The sequence below is a fragment of the Excalfactoria chinensis genome, chromosome 1, assembly GCF_039878825.1.
Source record: "Excalfactoria chinensis isolate bCotChi1 chromosome 1, bCotChi1.hap2, whole genome shotgun sequence".
In the NCBI taxonomy this organism is placed as follows: domain Eukaryota; kingdom Metazoa; phylum Chordata; class Aves; order Galliformes; family Phasianidae; genus Excalfactoria; species Excalfactoria chinensis.
The window spans coordinates 47,157,754-47,178,892 of NC_092825.1; the positions used below are offsets into that span (position 1 = coordinate 47,157,754).

Below are 21,139 nucleotides of genomic sequence, written 5' to 3' on the forward strand. Positions count from 1 at the left end.
ATGAAGAACTTGGGTTTGCACTGCAATCCTCTTTTTCATTAATTGCTACGCTTGTCCTGTTTTGTTTCTCTAGGAAAGTAAGATAAAATGATGCATTTCCGTTCTTGTGTTTGAGATTAATAATGACATCTTTCAAGGCAGCACATTGGAAAGGCACTCACCTGGTGACAATCGCAAATGCTGTCTCCTCAAAAACCTCACAGAGCAGGGAAGCTACTCTATACACCAGGAAGAGAAATGAAGATGGAGGCAATGTTAAGGCTACACGGCAGTGATCTGCAGTAAAATATACTGCAGAGATAATATAATAATTCAAAGCCCAGAAACTATAACCCTTGGACATTCTAAGTTAAAATCAAATTTAACGAGAAAACCAAACGAAGCATAAAGAAATGCAAGGCCAGAACATCCAAAAAAACTCTCAATTATGCTTGGTTAAAAGCTCTTCAAAATCTCTAACCAGCTAAAAGGCACAACATTTGTGTGCATAATATGCGTGTGTTTATATATAAACTAAAACACGCATGCCTTTGAAGATGAATCATACATTTCTGCTTCATACTTTGTAACTGGAAATTCATTCGAAATCTCTTTCTGTTTCACAGGAAATGGGGAAAAAACAACACCACACGCCTTTAGAAATCTCTTAATCGTATCCAAGTCCACAATTGTAGAACCACCTCAATAGGAACGGTATGTTTTTGCCTGGTTACAGTCACCACAGTAACACCCATATAGCTGCTAAAAAGCTCATCTCCTGGCAAAAAATAAAAGAGCGGGGGAAAGCATAAATGAGAGAGCGACATATGAACCAGATATCTGCAGTGCACCAGAGGGACCTCAGCAAGGCCTTACGGAACCTGAGTGCAAGGAGCACACTGGAGGCTACACACGGCTCTTGTGGCTGCACGCAGGTATCTCTATGTGTCCAGAGGGAACTGGAGCTACAGATGCAAGGCCTCTGTGATGGAGGCAGCTGCCTGGAGATGTGAGAACTGGAGATTCCTGAGCCCTGTGATGGGGACCATCCTAGTCCCAGGTGCTGTATCAAACCTCGTCTATCCAAGAGGCAGCACTGGAAATGTTAAGCAGTTGTTGGATCAGAATTGGATCCTGATGACGTGGCAGGACAACAGCACAGGCATACTGAGGTGGGCTGCTGTGTAGAAATGATCAGGCTGTCAAGAGGTGCTAAGGGAGGGTGTTCATAGGCAGCACCAGAAACACTAGTTTTTATCATGGAAAGAGATCCGTACTGACAAAGCTCAAAATCCCATCCCTGCTGCACTAGCAACAGCTGGACTTTCTCTGACTGACTATAGTGCCTGTTCTATGTCCACAACCCAGATGTAATGCTGTAAAGTACGGAGTTATTGGTTGTAGCTCCAAAACCTTTGTTATGCTTTGCAATCTGTGTGCATATTAGTCTAGAAAAAGACAGTACACTTTCCCCAAACTAAAAGCAATAAATACCTCTATCATGTAAAGGATTAACACGATAAGAAGCTACCTGACGTCTGCTAAGTATTTCCTGGTAGGAGAGTCAGGCTGCTTAGCTTGGATCAGCGGCCAATGCCATCGTGCATTCATCTCTTAGAAGCTTTGCTCTGCCACAGAATGAAAAGTCTTGCTCTCCTGCAGACATTATTGTTCATATTGGTCAAATGTACTGGTCAAAAAAAGAAACAGGAAAAACCAACAGTACTTCAGTGAGCCTATTTTCCTGAATAGAACTGCATTTTAGACAGTTTGCTGTACTCCCAACTTCTAGTACCTCATCACTGAGCTACCGGCTCAGCATTTCAGTTCTCTGCTGCCATGATATTCCTGCTTGGATCATGACAAGTTCCTAGAAGAAAACCAACTTGGGTTCTTCATGATCTACAGAGGAGAAAACCAATGCAGAGCTTCAGACACAGTCTGTTCTGGCCTATAACAGCTTGTTGGAGGCCAACATTCCCAAGAAGCTCCCAAACCAAGACTGCACATCAACCACTCAGCACTACTTGGATCCCCAGCATCCAGGAAATGGAATATTTTAAACCCTACAGAAGCCATTCTTCCTTGTCTACAACTGACTTTTGTTTTACTTTTTCTTTGCTCAAAGCTCTGGTCGTCAGACTTACCCAGGCAAGAATTAATTTTCCTTTGCCGTTGTTAATGGATAACTCAATCATGGTAGTTAAAAAAGCTTAATGTGGTATGAGTCAGCAAGGGATGGTGACACATGGAGGACCTGGAAATTTTTCCTCGTTCCTTTCTGCCCATCTTCAGTAGAGCCCGGGTGTGGTCAGCTATATATTGGGTGGTGCTTTGGAGGGGCGAGCAGATGGGCTGAGGCATGGCTTGTCCCAGGAAGATAAGGCTTCTTTGCTCTGTTTGCTGCTAGAGGGGAAGACTCAAAGCTGGCAGCCAGGTAAGACAGACAGCAAGACAAACTGAGAAGGCAAAAGGAGCTGAAGGGAGAGTATTGTTGAATTTACCCTGCTTCACTATCCATTTGTTATAAATTCTGATTTAAAATGCAACTTATTGTTTTTATCTCTGAAATACAATTGATTTTATAAGTCAGACGTGATCCCAGAGCCAGTGCTGCCCAATCAGTGATTTTTAGTACAGAGAGGCTAAGCATGTGTGAAAGGAGTCCACACAGCGGAGCTGCTGCAATGATCTCAGAAACATTAGAAACTGAAACGAAGCTAACTCTGCATACTAATGAAAAATGCCTATACAGGTTTCTGGACGAACCAGTTCAGAAGAAATAATAATAATAATAATAATAAAAAGTCAATTTATTGTAATGCAGACTCTTGTTCTCCAGTGACATGAAGTACTCATCATAATTACAGCATTTTGGTCATTTATATCATATGGATTTTTTCTAAGTTTAACCCTCACTCTTTTTAGCTTTACAGCAATTTTCCTAGGAGGAATTACTATATTTCCATAGTTTAGAAGCATATAACCTCAGCCTCACTCCCTCCATCATAGCGAAGGTTTTTGCCTCGAACCCTACCTTTCCTGGTTCACATTTTTAAAGCATGACACATGATCAATAACACGAAAGTGCAGAAAACTTTCTCATCCGATAATTCTATTGATTTTTAGATGGAATAATTAAACTAACTGTTAAGAACAAGTTCATCAATACAATCTGGCTGCTTTGTTCCCCCTTCTTGAGTAAGAAGAATCAGTCAGGGTTTCCTGGCTTGCATAACCAGACACGATACCAAACAGCCATTTTACACCTGATTGTTCTCACCTTGCTTTTATAACCACCTGCACACACTCCCCTGGCTCCAAATTATGCCCTCCTCCTGAATCTTCTACATTGCACTGTACATTCCCAGAAGCCTCCATCTCCATTCTGTTCTATGTGCTCCTTTCTACACGGTCAGGTTGCTTTGTGAAACGTCAAATACAGTTTTAGAAGACATATTGTATTTTTCACAGATAACGGAGATTGAGTGGCAAATTGTGCTGAATGCCAAATTTATTTCCATTTTGATGACAGCAGCGTATCCACACATTAACACCTCTGCTCAGGCTGTTAACAGTGGGACTTTATTACCAACCAGTTCACTGCAAAGCAGAGCAGGTCACTGGTGCAGTATGAAATTGGAAAATCGAGAAGAGTCTCCAAGGACTTTCTCTGTAAGCCAAGCAGCTTCTTCATAGGGACGGCTGACTGAAATGAAATTTCCATTTCATTCTCTGATTCCTTTAAGACCCGTGGCTTAGTTCCAAAAAAATCCCTCCCTACCGTGTCTCGATTATACCTGAGTTTCTGGCGAATCAAGAAGTCCAAGAAAATGTGCCTTAAGGTTATGCATATCCAAGCTCCTATGAGGCAGTGAAAGAAGTGGATCCTGCAGTGAGGATCTGGAAATGGATTCACTCTCATCCAGCAGATGACAAGTGGTGCTGCCACTGAGCTGCTCCTGCACCCAAGTGGTTGGAGCGAGGAATCTCTTCAAGGCAATAAATCAGGCAGGATACGACTGGAGATTAGGGAGTACGTCATTGTTACGTGCAGTCAGAGAAGGGATTCTTTGTACTGGATTCCTGATGAGCGATGTGTAAAACGTTCACAGAGTTGGTTGTATTCAAAGGACGCAGAGGCACGTGTGTACCTACCAGCTGATACTCTGATTATCTACCTCTGTAATAACTGAGAGAAAGCCCTCAAAAATTTAGGCTGGCAACACGCAAATGTAATACATTCTATGGAACGTGCTCTCATGGAGCAACAGATTCAAACCATTTGCAGCAGTTTATGCTGAAGCAATGGCTAGAAACTGGAAGATTTATAGATTTATGGAGCAACTCACAGCCTGAATTGGACACTTTGCGTGGCAGCGCACAGCAGTCAGTCCTAGCGGATCCAGTACTCCCCACCCAGCTGAGCCACGAACACTTCTTTACTGACAAACATTCTTCAACAGTCCTAAGTTCAATCGGTGTTTGCAAGTCGTGGGATTTTCCTGAAAGACAGAAATCAGTTTGTCTATATTTGACAGTGTTATTTGAAGTACAAGACAGATTACTGATAATTTATAAATCCCTCTGAAAAATAATGCTTTCTGAAGCTTTTAAATCAGTTTAATAGCCACGAAACTTGATGGCTCAATAAATGACCTTCTAGAAAACGCATTATTTTAAAAATAACTTTTTAACATGTATTCCAAGGGCTTATTTACAGTACGTCTAACCGTTAACTCTGCAACTAAGCACACGTGCAGATGTGGCCATCAGCTGGCACACGTCTTTTCAGCTACTTATAGTTCCAGAATCCAAGACATCTCCCAGTTGGTATGGCTCTAGCAGGTGCAATTGGAAGAATAAACGTGTTAGATTGGAAGGACATCAAAAGTAACCATCAGTTCTGTGTGTCCACACTTGACAACCCTCCCTTACAACAGTTTACAGTGTGATGCACGGATATCTAACAATAACTACCATCAGAGATTAGTAGGTTTTCTCTTCTAGGTGAAACTTGATACATTAAACCTTGTGAAAGCATTCATGTTTGATCTCATCTAAAAAAACAAAATTACAGCATGTCTTGGCTGCCTTTCAAGTGCCAAGTTCACACCTTGGTAGTTACATCCCGCTTCCATTAAAAGCAATGGGATATGCATGACACTGCCTGGCCTTCACTAAGTCAAATGTAACACAGAAAAATAAAGAAAGGGGGATTAAAAAGAAATTGCTGTAGGTTACACAGCAACAGAACCAAAAGTCAAACTCAGGAACCCTGACTACCATTGCCTACATCTACTGTGGGGAGCTGGGCATATGGGGAAGCGGGAACGCCATACATTAAGGAGAAAAGCGGGTTTTAGGAAACTGTGATATTATGGAGCATGAAGACAAGAAAATAGAGGAAGAGAATTTAAAAAAGTGGAGAGGAAAAATACCTAAAGCTGCAATTAGAAAGGAAAATAAAAAAGATGATACAAAGAACAAGCCAACGTATGTAACGGGAGATATATTATTAGAGACATTTTTCAGATGTTAAATAGTTGACTATCAAAATATCTTCTGGAAATACACAGAGAGCATGTTTGCCTCAGATAGGTGTGTTTACTACGGCATCACAATGGTTTGGGTGGTAGACTTGCAGACAGAAAATCTTCTCTTTACTCCTCATAAATCACATTTGCAGCTGCCTAAAAAATATTACAAAGCTTTCATTACTGATGGCATTTGACAAAACCTAAAACCCAGCAGTGCTCATGCCCTCAGTGTTCTAAAAAGGAAAATTATTTCAAAGGAGTGGTATAAAACTGCTGCTTTCTTCAAAAATGCACTGCTGAAGTGGCTGACAGCATAAACCGGAAAGATGCTGTCACAGTCCCAGAACTGACCATGTCACATCCAGCTGACAACCAGCATCTTGCCAGTGGAGCCCGGCACAGCCAACATAGTACTGGCTTCGCAGGGCAGTGGCAGACTCAGAACAAGAGTCTTGAATGGAGATTTGTGATAAAGAGAACGTGGAAGACAAGAATGAACAACCTCCAGAGTCCCATTAGTACTCTCTACTCAATCATTTCAATAAGCTGAAAGACTAGATGAGGTGTTTTCCTCTACTGATGGCTTATTTTGCATCTGCTTGAACCAAACCCAAATATATTCTTAAAATAATAAAAGAACTCTGCACAGGCTTCAGGCTACCTCCCAAACAAACTCATCTTCCCGACTACCAAAACCTTTCCTCCCAGGGCTCTGAAGTCAAAGATGTTTGAAACAACTTTATTGTCCAAAAGCAGCATTTTTCAGAATTTCATTTTTAAATTCTGACTATTGTGATACTACTGCAAAAGGGTAAACAACAGGACTGTGGTCTCAGCGGTTGCACTACTGCATCTGTAGAGGAACCAGACAGGAGCTCTGCTACTGGCAGCATTCACACACAAAGTCCAACTTTCCAAGGGCATCAGAACAGATGGACCCACACAACACAGGGATGAATCCACCCCCATGTTCTGGAACAGCTCAACATCAGCACTAATCAAATCAGAAGGAAAATACACATAGAAAAGGTTGCTTTGCTTTTCAGTACTCAGTCTTTCGCATTCCACTTCCCAGCCTCAGTTTTGGAAACAGCCATCAACTGATCACACTCTCCATCACTTGACAACCGCAGTCAGTTACAGGGATCTGCATCCCTGGAGGCACACATCTCCTGAGGAGGATGCAAGAGGCAGAGGAGGGGCATCATGAGCTGCGACCACAGATCTGCTCGATATCATAGATCTCCTTAGGACAGTCATCAGATAAGATGAGAGGCGAATCATCTGCTATCACAACATCATCCTCAATGCGCACACCAATGCCACGAAATCTCTCTGGGGCATTCACATCATCTTCAGGGATATAAAGTCCTGAAAGAAGGGAGGGAATTAAAACATGCCACACTCTCCAAAACACCTTTCCCTCACTGCCTCACCATAAGAACAGGGTTAGATTTTCAGCAGTATAAGAAGAATTTGACCTTGAACAAGTTTAATAAGGATAACTGTTCTCTTTCCCCTCAGTCACAGCAGCTGGTAAAAAAAGAAGGGGAAGTATCTGACAGTGCCTACAGACACTAGCATGTTAATAAAAACTTCCACAATTACAGCTGGTCCTTTGGCACTTCTTGCTCTCAATGCTGTGTTCACAGTGATGATTTTAACAGTGTTCTGAATAAAAAGAGAGAAGAGCCAAGCATTAAATATCATTTTTCATCTGACAGCTCCAAATCAAGTGACGAGAGGAAATAAAGACTCATTGTGAAATGCCTCGTTTGCAAAGATAAGTTGTGAATGCTTGTAATTGCGGGCTGCAAGGCTCAAGAGGGACTTACACTACAAGTGACTGGTAGTAGTTTAGTTACAGTAACACAGACCACAGCACAAATGAACGTACCCTACTTCTTTGCACTGCAACTGACCTGTGATGCTGAGGATCAAATGCCAGCAGTCTTAAGTTCTAAATTATTCTGTCTCTTGCAGCACAGATACTTTCTGAGAATTCATGCCCACACGTTGGCTGTATTTGAGATGGAAATGCAATTTTCAAATATTCTAATATTTTTGGGAGGGGTGTAAGATAAGGTTTTCTTAACATTTCCATCATTTTCAAGTTCAACAGGAAAGGACCTGAATGCTTTGGCCAGAAGAACCAACTAACTACTCAAAGCAGTACTTTTATCATCAGTGTTACATGATTTGTCCACCACTGACTGTATCTTTTTACCTGGTTCAATGGTTATCACCATGCCTGGCTGGAGCGGGACAGACCGGGATATATCTGGGGTATCATGAACATCCATGCCCAAGTAATGGCCCACGTGATGTGGGCAGTACCTTCGAACGGCCTGATGGAAAACAAAGCAAGTATTATGGAGGTATTTAAACACAGCCAATCTGTTGTTCAAATGCAGGAGATGGAAAGAAGACAGACAGCAGTTCTGTGCTGTGCTTAGTTACTTGCTTGCCTCTCAGCCCTCAATTTACCAGATCTGAAGGGCCCTCAAAACCTAGCAGAACCAGCTGCCTATTCTGAGTATTTCCACTCAAGCATGAGCTTGAGCACATCCACACCTTAGCATGACAGGCAAGACTTCAGTTTTTATCTCACTGACGTTTGCTGCCCCAACCCTTCCCATCCCTTAAACACCCCCATCCCATGTTGCTCCTATCAGCAGACCCCAACAAGTGGCAGCAGCCAGCACAGCTGCTTTGTGATGTGGTGAAGCAGTCACCTATGCATTAAAGAAAAGAAGCAGTGCCAATTTCATTCAGCAGCTACAGCAGGATTCTAACCCATCTCTACTGGGCTTTATTACCACCTCCCCCTGCACCATCCTAATCCCCTCCCTCCAGGGAGGAGCTCCCATCAGCAGGAATCAGAGCTAATGACTCCTCCGTCCCCCAGCTCCTCACATTCCCTGAGGACTGAGCTGCAGATGTTACTCTCATCTGCCTGTGCTGCCATCTGCCGAGAGAAATAGGCATGACCGCCCCCATTCGGCGGCGAGAACTTGTGCTGTTACCGTACTGATACCGTAGGACAATTAAATCTGGCATTAGTTTGTACTGCTGCCAAAGGGGTAGTTCTGCCACCTGGTCCCTGTCACCTTTTTGGTACTGGCATCGGCAATCATGCAGATTTGCAGTGAGTGAGACATCCAGATGCAATAATCACAGTGGGGAGAAGCTGGATTAAAAAAGAAAACTTCAGGTACCTTGAAGAAGTGGCTGTCAGTAATGCTGCTCTTTAGGATCCCCAGGTCTTTCAGCTTCTGTCCAACAAGGCTCAGCATGAGGCTGTAGATATTTTCTAGACTCACACCTGGGGAGCAGAGGCTCAGGCAGGATTTCTGGATATCCAGGACAGCCTGGTACAGTTCTGCTTGAGGTTTGGTGAACCTGAAAATCATCGCAAAAAGGAACAAAGCACATTTCTCACAATTAAGTCTTCACCCCAGAAGCTGTTTTAGAGACAGATTTGGTTCAGTGCTGGAGGAAGGAAAGTCAGAAAGGAAAGCAACTGTCTCCTTATAGGAAATGCCAGACAAGGTATCACTGAAACATGCCCTTCAACGCACTGGGTAGAAGCAGCATTTCTATTTGACTTCCTAACCCCAAGGGAACACTGTTGATGGAGAAAGAACACCCTCAAGCCCAACATGCAGGAGTCAAACACACAAGTACAGGGACACTGCACCAGCCATGTACTGGTCAGCTAAAGTCCTATTCCATTACTCTGAGTAAGGAACAGCTGAAGGCACAAAAGCTATCTCTTCTCTTTAAACATATAATAACACCTGAAAACAGCAATAAATAATGAAGCAGTGGGAAATACAGCTTCTCACACTGAAACATTTGTTTATATAGTTTCATTACCCTGAAGAACTACAGAAAGGGACATATTTGAGCTATTGTCACAGATTACACACATAGACTCAAGCTGTGCATTATTTAAGAGCTTCTCACACTCCTTCAAAACAGCCTTGACATAACATACCTTCCATTGATGGGCCAGGTTCGTGTGATGTCGCTTACATAGCAGGAGGACTCACATCCACCATCTAGCAAGACCAGTTCACCATCCTGAGAACAACAGGAAAACATACCCTGTGGATCAGTGGCTATTAAGCGAACTGATTTCTCAGAGAGGAGGAAAGGAGATGATGCAGTGATTTCTGCAAAGGAGCTGCAGAGATCTGAACTCCTTTTGCAGAACAACACCCAGATGCTATTACTTATAAGTAGGCTACTGCAGTTGGATTGCTTCTCTGCAAGTCTCTCACTATTAGGCTTATCTATAGTCTGAACTCTAATACACTTTGAGTGAAAGAGACATTCTCCTTGAACTATACCGTGTTCTCAGATGTCAGCCCCATTGACACTGAAAATCCTATTCCAGCCAATTATACAGCTGACTCCTTTCACCAGTAGTTCTCTGCTTGTGACTGAGACAGAAAGGTTTTGCAAGGAGAAAAAAAGGTTTTTGAACTACCAACAAGATCATTAACGAGTAAAAATATTAGCCTTGTCACAAGACTCAGCAAAATAACTTCTGTGATAGTGCATCACTGCTGTAAAATTGTTGTTTAATAATTTGTACCATCTTTCTTCTTCTCTTGACTGCTCTGAGATAGACTTCTGAATTTATCTGCTGAGGAAAAACAGACTTCTGAAGATACAAATCTTCAAATCAATTCAGCAAAACGGTCCTATGTCAATCAAATTGCTGACTGCACATCTTCCAAAAAGCAATGCAAAAAGACTAAGGTCCAAGAACAAACCCACCACCTTGCTTTTCCTCCTTTTTAAAGGGATGAGAAACAAATAAGAGCAATCAGATCTGTGAAAACTTTGGATTTAATTATCTGTGGATTTACCTTCCTTCTATGGTTACTTTATATAGAGACTTTTATTCATTGTGCAGGTCAGTGACTGTGCCAGCAGCCTTGATGTGGCATGGCAAGAATAATTCTAGCATATTAATGAATAAAAGAATAATGCTAGCATTACTTCCATTGGTGGCTACTATCGATATGTGTCACATACACACCCTACGTGAACTAGAAGTGAGATGGTCTCACTACCACTTTCCATTTAAACCCTATTTAAAACTTTTTCAAAACAACTGGTTCAATTATTTAGGTAAAATATGAAATTACAGTACCTGTCCTCTTCCAAGTGATTAAACAGGCTAAGTAACAATCAAATGGCTAAAGAAATTCAGCCTGTGGTTTGACTGTTCAGTGCCTTGTTATGTCAAGTATCTTGTCCTCTTCCTTTAAAGCTGAGTCCACTAAGTAACAGAAAGTCCACACCTGCCCATATGCAGCCTTCAGACACCTTCTAACTTAGATACCTCATCAGCCTATTCGGCAACAAGATGTATAAAGAGGCAGCTCATAAAGGAAAAGTCAAGTTTATGAGTTTAACCTCCTACTCACTAGTTTAGAAAAGAAAACAAGTGACAGTTGCTTAACAGATCAACTTTAACAGAAGCAACTGAAGTTACGCATGCATGCCTGACCTTGGATGACAGAACAACAAAAGAGGTTTATTTCTGCCAAAAACAGTCTGTCATATCTTTTGTACATGTGTCTCTACAGATCATTTCAAGGTCTGCTTGTATGCCAGCTTCAAGAAAAAAACAATGCTGGCATGAAAAGTTTCATCCCGCATTAATGTGGAACATAAATATGCTCCACTGAAAATCCTGAATACAGCAGAGGGGTAGTAGTGCTCCTCAGAATATTTACCTGAATCTAAAGACATTTTATCAGGAAAGCTGTAGAGGGTTCAGTTCAATAGTATGAATAATCAAAATACATTCATTAATACATTAATTTACCTACAACTATCTAATTAGTCTCTCTCAGTGTTTAATGCTTGCCCTTTCCCTTTTTGTTCTCCTTCCCTGCTTTACTGACCTACATGGTGTCTGAAATGCATTTCAGCTTAGCTAGAGAAGGGATGCATTGCTGAACCTTTGGTTGCAAAGCAGGGTCAAGAAATGCAAGTGACGGCAGAAGGATTCCAGAGTGCTTTTACTCCGTCTGCCACAGTTGACCCTCTCATTTGTGAGGGCAGCAATTCACCCAGTACTGCACCACTGTACCGTGGTGTGGAGCAGGCATCCTCGCTAAATTAAATATTTACAAGTTGTTTCCAAGTCCTTCCACCCTACAGAAAATACAGCAGCAAGTGCAAAGAGGAGAGAAAGAGACCAGAAGGAATAAAAATAATCTATCAGTCACTGACAGTAAAGTTTACCAGGAGAGAATCCCTTTCCCCTGCTAACTTGAAAACACTGAAGTGTTTTGATCTGTTCAGCCAACACAGATCAGCAAGGAGACGCATATGGGGACAGCGTGTCACATAAATACATTTCAAGTAACTGGACAGCATATGGTTTACCTTAATGAGCTGATTGTTCTTCACATAGTGCAAAGTGTTTGATCTATTGCCACCAGCAACAACAGGGGGGTAGGCCAACATGTCAGCACCACGAGCTCGGCACTCAAATTCAAACTGGAATACCAATTCAAAGAGGAGGAGACTGTTAGTGCGGATCCTGGTGATTAACTGCCCTGGAGCTATTATGATTCATGTCCTACAAGTCTTTTTTTAATTTGTACAACACAAAGTGAAACCGTGAAGTGACTTCATCACACGGAAGCAGCCTAGCAGGTTTTCCAGAGCACTGGAGGAAATAACGCAGAGCCATCCATTTTGCAAGAGAGCATTTTAAGCCTACACACAATCTCAGGGAAGCTTTCCCTGGTGCAAGCATAGAGTACCAGAAATTCACTACATTGTCATAAATCCAGGTGAGGATTTGTACTTACATAATGTTTCACTGTCAGTTGCTGTACAAATTTGCAAATTATCCATGATGACAACAGCTGTGTTTTGATGCTTAGCGTATTTAGAGCAGTATTGAATAAAAAGGATATAAAGCATGCAATACCTCAATGTCACAGCAAAAAATTCCCACAAAATTAACTCAAGAGCTTTATCATCCTTCAGCGGTGTAGCAGATGAAAAGAATAAACTTGTTTACAAAGCTCCTCTATATTCTCAGTATACTACTAGCTTGTCTTTTCTGTAACTAGCACATCCATATGGGACAGAATATTCTAGAATGCCTACGTGTAGTGAAGAAGGTTTAAGATCCTGATGCGGAGTGGAAAACTGAGCTGTAAAATACACTGAAATCAAAATGATTTTCTTTACAAGTTAGATGTGTGTGTCAGTGCCATGTCAGCACAGGCCCAACTATGTCAGAATGGAGGGTCAAATCCTCCTGATGAAACTCAAACACACATCTCACTGCATTTCCCCACAAAATTCCTCACCAAATGTGCAGGCAGGTGTCTCCATTGCTTCAAGACAACTATGGTAAGCTGATGCAGTGAGAGGCTAGAGTCAAGAGAAGCAGGCTTTACATAATGGTCTTATATATACTTCCATTTTGTACAATAAAATTGTTTTATAGAATACAATGATAACTGTGTCTCCAGTTTAGTTTAACTGATTTTGTAGGAAAATATGGTAAAAAAAGACATCAATGGTAGATAAATTTAGACCTTCAGTAAAGGTGGGGAAAATACTGTTAAATAACTCCTCACACTTACTTTATTGCAAAAGCTGCAGAAGTTCCTCAAAAGCAAACACGACAGCTGCTAACAAGTTATACATGAATTAGATATCCCCTTCTTCAGACGTGGAAGGTGAAATTCTTTTGTATACAAGTGAGAGCCTTCACTGAAATGCTCTCCCAGAGTCATCCCAAACAACCAGCTGGCTAGGAAGAGCTCCTTCAATAGATGAAAATTTGCTTCTTTCCAATTCTCCCACAAAGTTCCTCCAAGTGTTGTTTTGTGGTTTTGTTTTTTTTTAACTCCCTCATTGCTTTGGTGATAGCTTGTAAAATGGATAGTAGAAAACAAACTGCGTTTGATTTACATGGGTAACAAAATTACACGCCTTAAAGGAAGTAATTTCTTGAGAACTACAGCCCTGTACTAAGCAACAAGCAGATAACTAAAACATAAAAGTAACTTATTTCTTTTCTCAATTATCATATTTGTTGTACGATTTATCATCTACAGTGAATTATCTTTACTGCAGATACAATCTCTCTGCATGTTCAGTAAGAGGAAGATCCAAATGTTCCAGAATTCTTACTTATTGTGGGTGGAAATGGTAAAGATTCCTCGACTGAAAGCTTATGTTCACACTCAGGATTTCTCATTTACTGGGGTAGTGTGCCTCCAGAGCTATCAGTCTGCTTAGATAAGGCACACTTTGGACTCTTGTCCACGAGACACATTTACTCAAACACAGATGTAGCCAACCCTCTCTTTTACAGCTTTTCTGGACTTAACTGTTATATTTTGTCTCCCCCCTTATCTCTTATTTTCTTTAGACCTCCTCATTCTTCCTCCTCATGGCTTTTCTTTGCTTTTTCTCCTACATAGAAATTTCCCTCACACAAACAGTGTATTCCTTTAATCAAACCTTCATGTAGTAGCTTCTGACCATCACTGATGGGATTACTTTGTACCTTGCCACAACACTCATGGTGCTCTGAAGAATCCGATTGGCTTCTTCAAAGAGGGACTAGAGCAGAAGCTTACTTTTCTGCTAACTTCACCCATCTCCCACCTTTTTTTTTAATGCCTTTAAATCCACAACAACCATTTGTGGAGCTTTGACTCCATCCTTATTGACTCTTGGAAATAACAACAATGAACAAGAGACCTCCAGGAAGAATATTTTATCCTCAGTGTAGGAGCACTGAACTTCGGAGCCCGTCCATGTGTAAGAGCAACAGCTCTAGTATGGCTACCAGGTACAAGATATATATCTGCAGGGGCAGAAAAACATGCATTTCTCTTTCATTACTGGGAGATCTGACATTTCTAGTTTCCTGGAGGGGTAAGAAGCATTTAACCCTTCCATCCCACCTCCAACAATTACACACTCACCTTTGCATACAGAAAGGCTTCATCCACTGGAGATTTTCTGGCAAACATTGTCTCTATGAAAGCCTACCAAAAATAAAAAATAAAAGAAAAAGGACCTTTCAGTTAGTAAAGGACCTGCTGTTACCTGCCGTCTTTTGGGGAATGCCTAAAATTCACTGTTTCCTTGAAAATAATGGAATAAATGGAGAAGAAAATAGCACGGGGAAGGAGAGGAGATGTTGGGGAGACAGTATAAGGGGCACTGCTGTTCCTGAATAAACACAGCTTTAAAACAAAGTCTAACACCTGCTGGCTCATCTTGGCTGAAGTTACCTTGAGAGAAGCTAGTGGTACATACTGTTTTCCTGTGTCTCTTTGTGATGTGGGGGGGAGCTGAGCCCAGCCAATAGCTGAGAAATAGCAGTTCACTAACTACGATTAGATCTTATCCTTCCAACCTAACTCATGCTGAAACACCCTCTTCGCTTTCTTGTTTAAAGGAATGCACTGGTTCTTTCTGAGAGTACACAACCGCGTACCTCTGCTGTCACTCGTCCAGCTATTTTCATCCTTTCAATCTCTGCAGGAGATTTGATCAGCCGAAGGTTCTGCACTAGATGCCGGATGCCTTGGATGTGATTTTTGCTCCGAGCTTTTATCTCAACCAGAGGCTGCATATAGTCAGAGTGCAGTTCTTTATGCGCTGGTTTAGTCACATCATACCACACCTTGTTTGACTCACCTGGAATACAAAACAAATGTTGATGCAGATGAAGATAAATTCAGAAATTCCCTCCTCATACTGTACAAAATCACCTCCTAAGCTAGACCTGTTGCTGCACTGGTAATTTTCTCTGAATCTGTATTTAAAGGTCATATATTTACTATCAGATAACACTAGAGATCCCTTTAAAATCCAGAAAATTAGCAATGCGTAACATGTAGATTTGACATATCCCCATTTGTATGCAAATACTAGGTTTTCTGATCATCACTGATCTTGCACAGATAAATGTAGCTCGCGTATCAGGGTTGCGGTTGTGTAGGCAAGCAAGTCACTGCACTGCAGTGGGACATGTTCTGAATCATTCTCTCATTTATCCATTACATATTGACCATGATTTGGAATATCTTTGGTGAGCAACTGCTTATTTCAGCCATTTACAGGAGATGAACTTACTGAGGACAAACATATTTATCTATGTGAAAATCTATTTAGAACACCAGAACTAGCACCTTTTTCCCCACAGGAACATTTTTAATGGGAACAAAGGTGAGGGAACTAACAAACTCCTTTGATAGATAATTTTTCAAGTCTATTATGAATAAATTCCTTCAAGTTTCCAGTGCTTCAGAGTGGTTCTGGCCTTATAAGCAAAAAGATGTGCCTAAAACACTAATACATGCTCTCTTGTTTATATTGTTCCTTACTTCCCAGAGATGTGCCCATCAGTGTTCACATATGTACCCAAAAAACTCAGGTCACAGAGGAGAGGCAGAACCCCCATGAGAGAAGCAGTTCTACATCATCTCACTGGACTTCCAAAAAAAATATATGTATACTAAAGTTGTCAGCCTAACTAAAATTTTCTGTGAATACACCAAACACAGAATAGGCAGGAGCAGCAGAACAAGCCTCTTACTTGCACTGACCACCTCTCAGTTACTAAGATCATGTGGGACGGAAGGTGGGAATTCATATTAGCTAGCCTTAGATGCCTAAACTATGATCCCGCATCTTTTCTACAGTCATCCAACAAGGATAGATTACTTCTAATGAGAGTATTTTAAAGCTCTTACATGAGCAGCTGAAGGAGCTGGGATTGTTCAGTCTGAAGAAGAGGAGGCTCAGGGGAGACCTTATTGCTCTCTATAACTACCTGAAGGAACGTTGTTGTGAGCTGGGGGTCGGCCTCTTCTCTTGTGTAACTCGCAACAGGACTAGAGGGAACAGCTTCAAGCTGCACCAGAGGCTCAGGCTGGATGTTAGGAAATACTACTACTCTGCAAGAGTGGTCAGGCAGTGGAATGGGCTGACAGGGAGGTGGTGGAGTCACTGATCCTGGAGGTGTTTAAGGAACATTTGGACATTGTGTTGAGGGACATGGTTTAGTGAGAGCTATTGGTGATGGGTGGATGGTTAGACTGGATGATCTTGCAGGTCTTTTCCAACCTTGGTGATTCTGTGACTTTGTGAGACCCTCTTTGCTTTCATCACCAATACAGGCTCACAGATTAGGCATTGAAGGGAGGAGCCTACACCTACTTAGTAGTTTCTTCCCAGAACTGTAAAGACGTACCATTCAGACCCCACAACCCATGCTTCATCTCATCCCCCGTTTGTTTTTGTTACCTTTCAGCTTGGCCACCAAGTGCCTGAACTCCTCAATAGTGTATGCTTCATCTACTCCTGTAAGAGCGACGGCCCCATCTGTGCCTGACCTGGGCCCATCCCACAGCTCTCGGCTCGGATCTCTCCGGGGCACAAAAAGTATGGCCTTGTGAGAGGGCAGCGCTTTGCCAGGAAGGCTCTGCAGCACCAGGATGCTGTCAGGCTCCTGGAACCCACAGAGATACAGGAAGTTCGTGTCCTGGTGGAAAACATAGGGGATGTCATTGCTCATGTAGTACATGGGGTTGGATAGCAGAATCACTGTGTGGTCCAATCCTTCCCAGCCTTGGGCTTCCTTCTGGATCAACGTCATCAGTTTGTGCCGGCGAAGAGAATATTCCACCTGTGACAATCCTGGGGTTACCTCCCCTATGACCAAAAAACCAAATCAGATCAAAAAATTCAAGGCCCTCGTGATATTTTACTAATCACATGCTGGATTCCTGCTTGATTCCTGATGCCTTTCATATGCATGGTTTGTTGCAGTCTCCCACTAGCCTTTCCATTGCTCTCTCCAACATCTCAGCTCTCACCCCTGCAGCACATCCTTGCTTACTCTGCTCCTCCACTGTGCGAACAGGAGGAATTTGTTTTAAACACATTTTCTGTTAAATATTTCTATGGAAAGGCAGAAATTACAGAACCTGGTAGAACCAGACAACTATCCAAAGCATTCAGTGAACAGAAGTTTGGTAGGAGTGACTTTCAGAAAGATAAGGAAAAAAGAAGGGGACAAGGCAAAGTGAACTTTGTTGAAAACATGACTTTTTTTATAGCATCTGGACATTGAACCAAGGATTACCTCCTTATGCTGAGCACTGGTTTCATCAGGTAAAGCTAGAATGTCTGTTCAAATACACACTAAGTCAACTCATAAAGTAACTAGTCCTAAACTCTAAGAGGCAGACTGAGAGCTAGATACAGGGAAGGGAGTCAGAAACACAGAGGTTCTCTTCACAGGATTCCAAGCAGAAGGAAACCACGACCCACAAGCTGGCATCACTCTAATTAACAGAAGGAATCTTTTCTGAGGAAGATGCAGCTGATCTCAATAATTCAACACCTGGATTTTTCTGAAGCTAAATATTATATTCCACACGACTCTAAACAAATGTTTTCTTTGATGAAAGTCTGTTTCACAGCGTACCAGTCACGAAGGACAAGAAGTGAAGCAATCAAGAAACTCACCAAAAGTGGACTGAAGTCAAAAGAACAACCAACGACTAAGTATATATTTTTAAGAACATGAGATTCCTTAACGATGCTATAGACTAAGACATAAGCCTTCTCAGTGCTTTGGCTAATATCCTATATTAACACAAGATTTAACATAGATTGCATTTTCATACCGCTAAATTATAATACTCTTTCTTTACTCTTTAAGGTATTGACAATTATAGGAAAGAAAATCCAAATTTGACTTTTATGTAAATGGATTTTTGCACGAGTAGGGCCAGAGGGGGGGGGGTTCTATCCAGCATGTTTGTCTCTGACAAGAAAAGAATCTAAAGAAGTGAGGCTTTTCATTTACATTAAACCTTATAGCTCGGTATTTGCTGTAGAAAATTTCTTACTTTATCTATAGACGTAGAATGATATAGAATACAGAAACTGTTTCACTGCAACCTGATCCCACAATTCTGCAATATTATACTGCATGTTTCCTATGCTCCATTGTGTTCCTGTCAGCTAACTACTGCAAACGGTCCAGTAAGCTGCAATTAAGTGGAACATGGGAACCTCAGTTGCTTTCCAACCGTGAGGCCTGGAGTCCTCTTTGCTTTAAAGTCATTTTCTTTTTAAAATCAATAATTTCAACACAGCAATGTCATATTACTTCTGTAGAAAAGCCGAGAGCACTGAGACTGTTTGCCTTGAGAAGACTGAGATGGGATCTTATCAATGCTTACAGATATCTAAAGGGTGGAAGTCAAATAGATGGGGCCAAGCTCTTTTCAGTGGTGTCCAGCAATAGGACAAGGGTCAGTGGGCACAAATTGGAACACCAGAAGTTCCATACAAACACGAGGAAGAAATTCTTTATTATGAGGGTGACGGAGCACTGGAACAGACAGCCCAGAGAAGATGTGAAGTCTCCTCTGGAGATGTTCAAAACCCACTTGTCGTCTGCAGCTTACTCTAGGGAACCCGCTTTAGCAGGGGTGTTGGAGTTTATGATCTCCAGAGGCCCCTTCCAGCTCATAAGATTCTGTGGTTCCGTGAAAGTAATTCCTCCTATTTTATTGTGTTGGCTCATGACACCAGAGGTGGATGGTGGTGGTATGGCAGGCTGAACCTTCTCACCAATATTCTGTTACATTTTGTTGCTGTGCTGCAGAGGGCAGCAAAGGGGCAGTCTGAAAAAATGGTACGTGCTATGGAAGAGCGCATGAAGCAAAAGCGTGTTATTGAATTCCTCCATGTGGAAAAAAATAGCACACATTGACATTCATTGATGCTTGCTGAACGCTGATGGAGAACCAATAGTGAAGTGAGCACAGTGGGTGGTGCATTTCAGCACTAGTAGCAGTGATGTGGAAGAAAGGCCACGTTACAGGTGACCATGCAGAGTTTTACAAGCACAGCATGCGGGCCCTTGTTCATTGCTGGTGAAACTGTATCTCTAATGGTGGTGATTACGTTGAGAAATAGTGTTTGGGAAAACATGCTTTATCAAATAGTGTTATTGTGCTCTTTGTATCTGCTGTAGTTTGCAGGGAAATAAATAGGAGGCGTTTCTTTCAGAGTACTTCAGGAGTAGCCTACACGCCAAATGAAGCCAATCATAAACAGATGAAATCACTGACATGCGTACGATGCAACAGAACAATATTCCATCCTAAGCAACTCAGAAAATAAGAGAAAAGAAAGAACACCAGTGAATGGACCACACTGAGCATAAACCTAACCTGGTTTGAGTAGGTGCGGGTGTGTGAAGGGGCTGGGTTGGCCCAAATATCGGTTTGGAATCTTCTTCTGCTGGGCTGGCTGAATGGAGAATCTCCGGAGAACACATGACTTGCAAGCTAGAGGAAGAGAAATGGACTACGTCAAAGGAAAGGAGCTTTCTAGTTAGAAAACCTTAAAATTATAATCAAATGACTTTAGTCCTCGTAGCATTTACTTATCTTGTATCACAAACATATCCATTTAACATTTGTTATAGAGTCAGACTGAAAACAGTTTCTCAGAAGCATGGCTGCATATCCCATTTCCAAACCCACAAACAGCACATGCAGCCAAGCAGGCAATTCTTTAAAGGCATTACATGTGTGTACTGTACTTGGAAGCTGTGGGAGTGCACAGTAAGACAAAAGCTAAAATTAAACGCAGTTGTCACAACTTTACCAACTTTGGATTTCTGTCACTGCTGAAGGAGATGGCAACAGGCCTAACGGCTGATACTGAGGGAATGGTTTGCCTTTTGTTTTGCCTGACACATCAGTTTGCGCTGCCATGCCATAGTCCTGGGTTCTGGGAACAAACATAACCAACTCCTCATAAGCATAAGCAAGGCTGGAGCTGCCTCACACAGACAGCAGCACCGCCCGACTGAGGGCTGCTGAGGGAGCGGTGTGACAGCACGGACTGGGGGTTACTTACACAGCATGACCGACAGTCGCAGCATTCAGCACTCGCTGTGCAGTGACTGACAGGAATAACAGCCCGGAGATCCAGGCCAGGAGGTACAGTTTTACAGACTGAACCATAAAAAACTATCAAGTTTTTTCAGCATCTCTACCTACAGAGAGGGCTACCAAGTACCTTGCCACAGGACAACACGACAGGCGTTAATGAAAGCAATACTGTGAAGGCATTAGGAAGCTTTCCAAATCGTTGCTTTATTTCCCAAACAACGGTACCAACCGCAGCCGTGACCCCACATCTCTCCCACCCACCGCAGCGCCCCGCAATAACGCCCGGCAACGCGGCAGCCCCGTGGCCGGCAGGGCCCAGAGGCACCAAACCACTGTGGAGAAGAGATCTCTGACCTGGGAGGCCGCGCCAGCCCCTCACCGCCGCCGGCAGGCGCGACATGGCCGGGGGGGGCCTTCCCCCTGCGCGGCGCCGCCTCGTGACCGCATCAGCGAGCGCCGCTCCGCCATCTTAGGCGCCCACCGAGGCCGCCTGTACGGAACCTGAGCAACGCTGCTGGCGGCTGCGGAGCTGAGGCGACGGAAAGGGCGGCAGGGCGCACTAAAACGACGCGCGACCCCAAGCAGCCCACCTCGCCGCCACCCCCACTTCTAGAAGGTTCC

General features: G+C 42.6%; 1 protein-coding gene across 1 annotated transcript; it reads right to left on the reverse strand.

Annotated features, from left to right (window-relative positions):
* Positions 1–6,232: 6,232 nt before the first annotated feature.
* Positions 6,233–21,062, reverse strand: XPNPEP3 (X-prolyl aminopeptidase 3). Its single transcript, XM_072326721.1, has 10 exons — positions 20,873–21,062; positions 19,790–19,906; positions 16,842–17,249; positions 15,028–15,230; positions 14,510–14,572; positions 11,934–12,047; positions 9,520–9,605; positions 8,738–8,921; positions 7,747–7,867; positions 6,233–6,890 (listed from the first exon to the last, which is right to left on the reverse strand). Exons 1-10 carry the CDS (start codon positions 20,916–20,918, stop codon positions 6,724–6,726), a joined length of 1,509 nt encoding a protein of 502 aa, XP_072182822.1. The 5' UTR covers positions 20,919–21,062; the 3' UTR covers positions 6,233–6,723.
* Between the last annotated feature and the right edge of the window lie 77 nt (positions 21,063–21,139).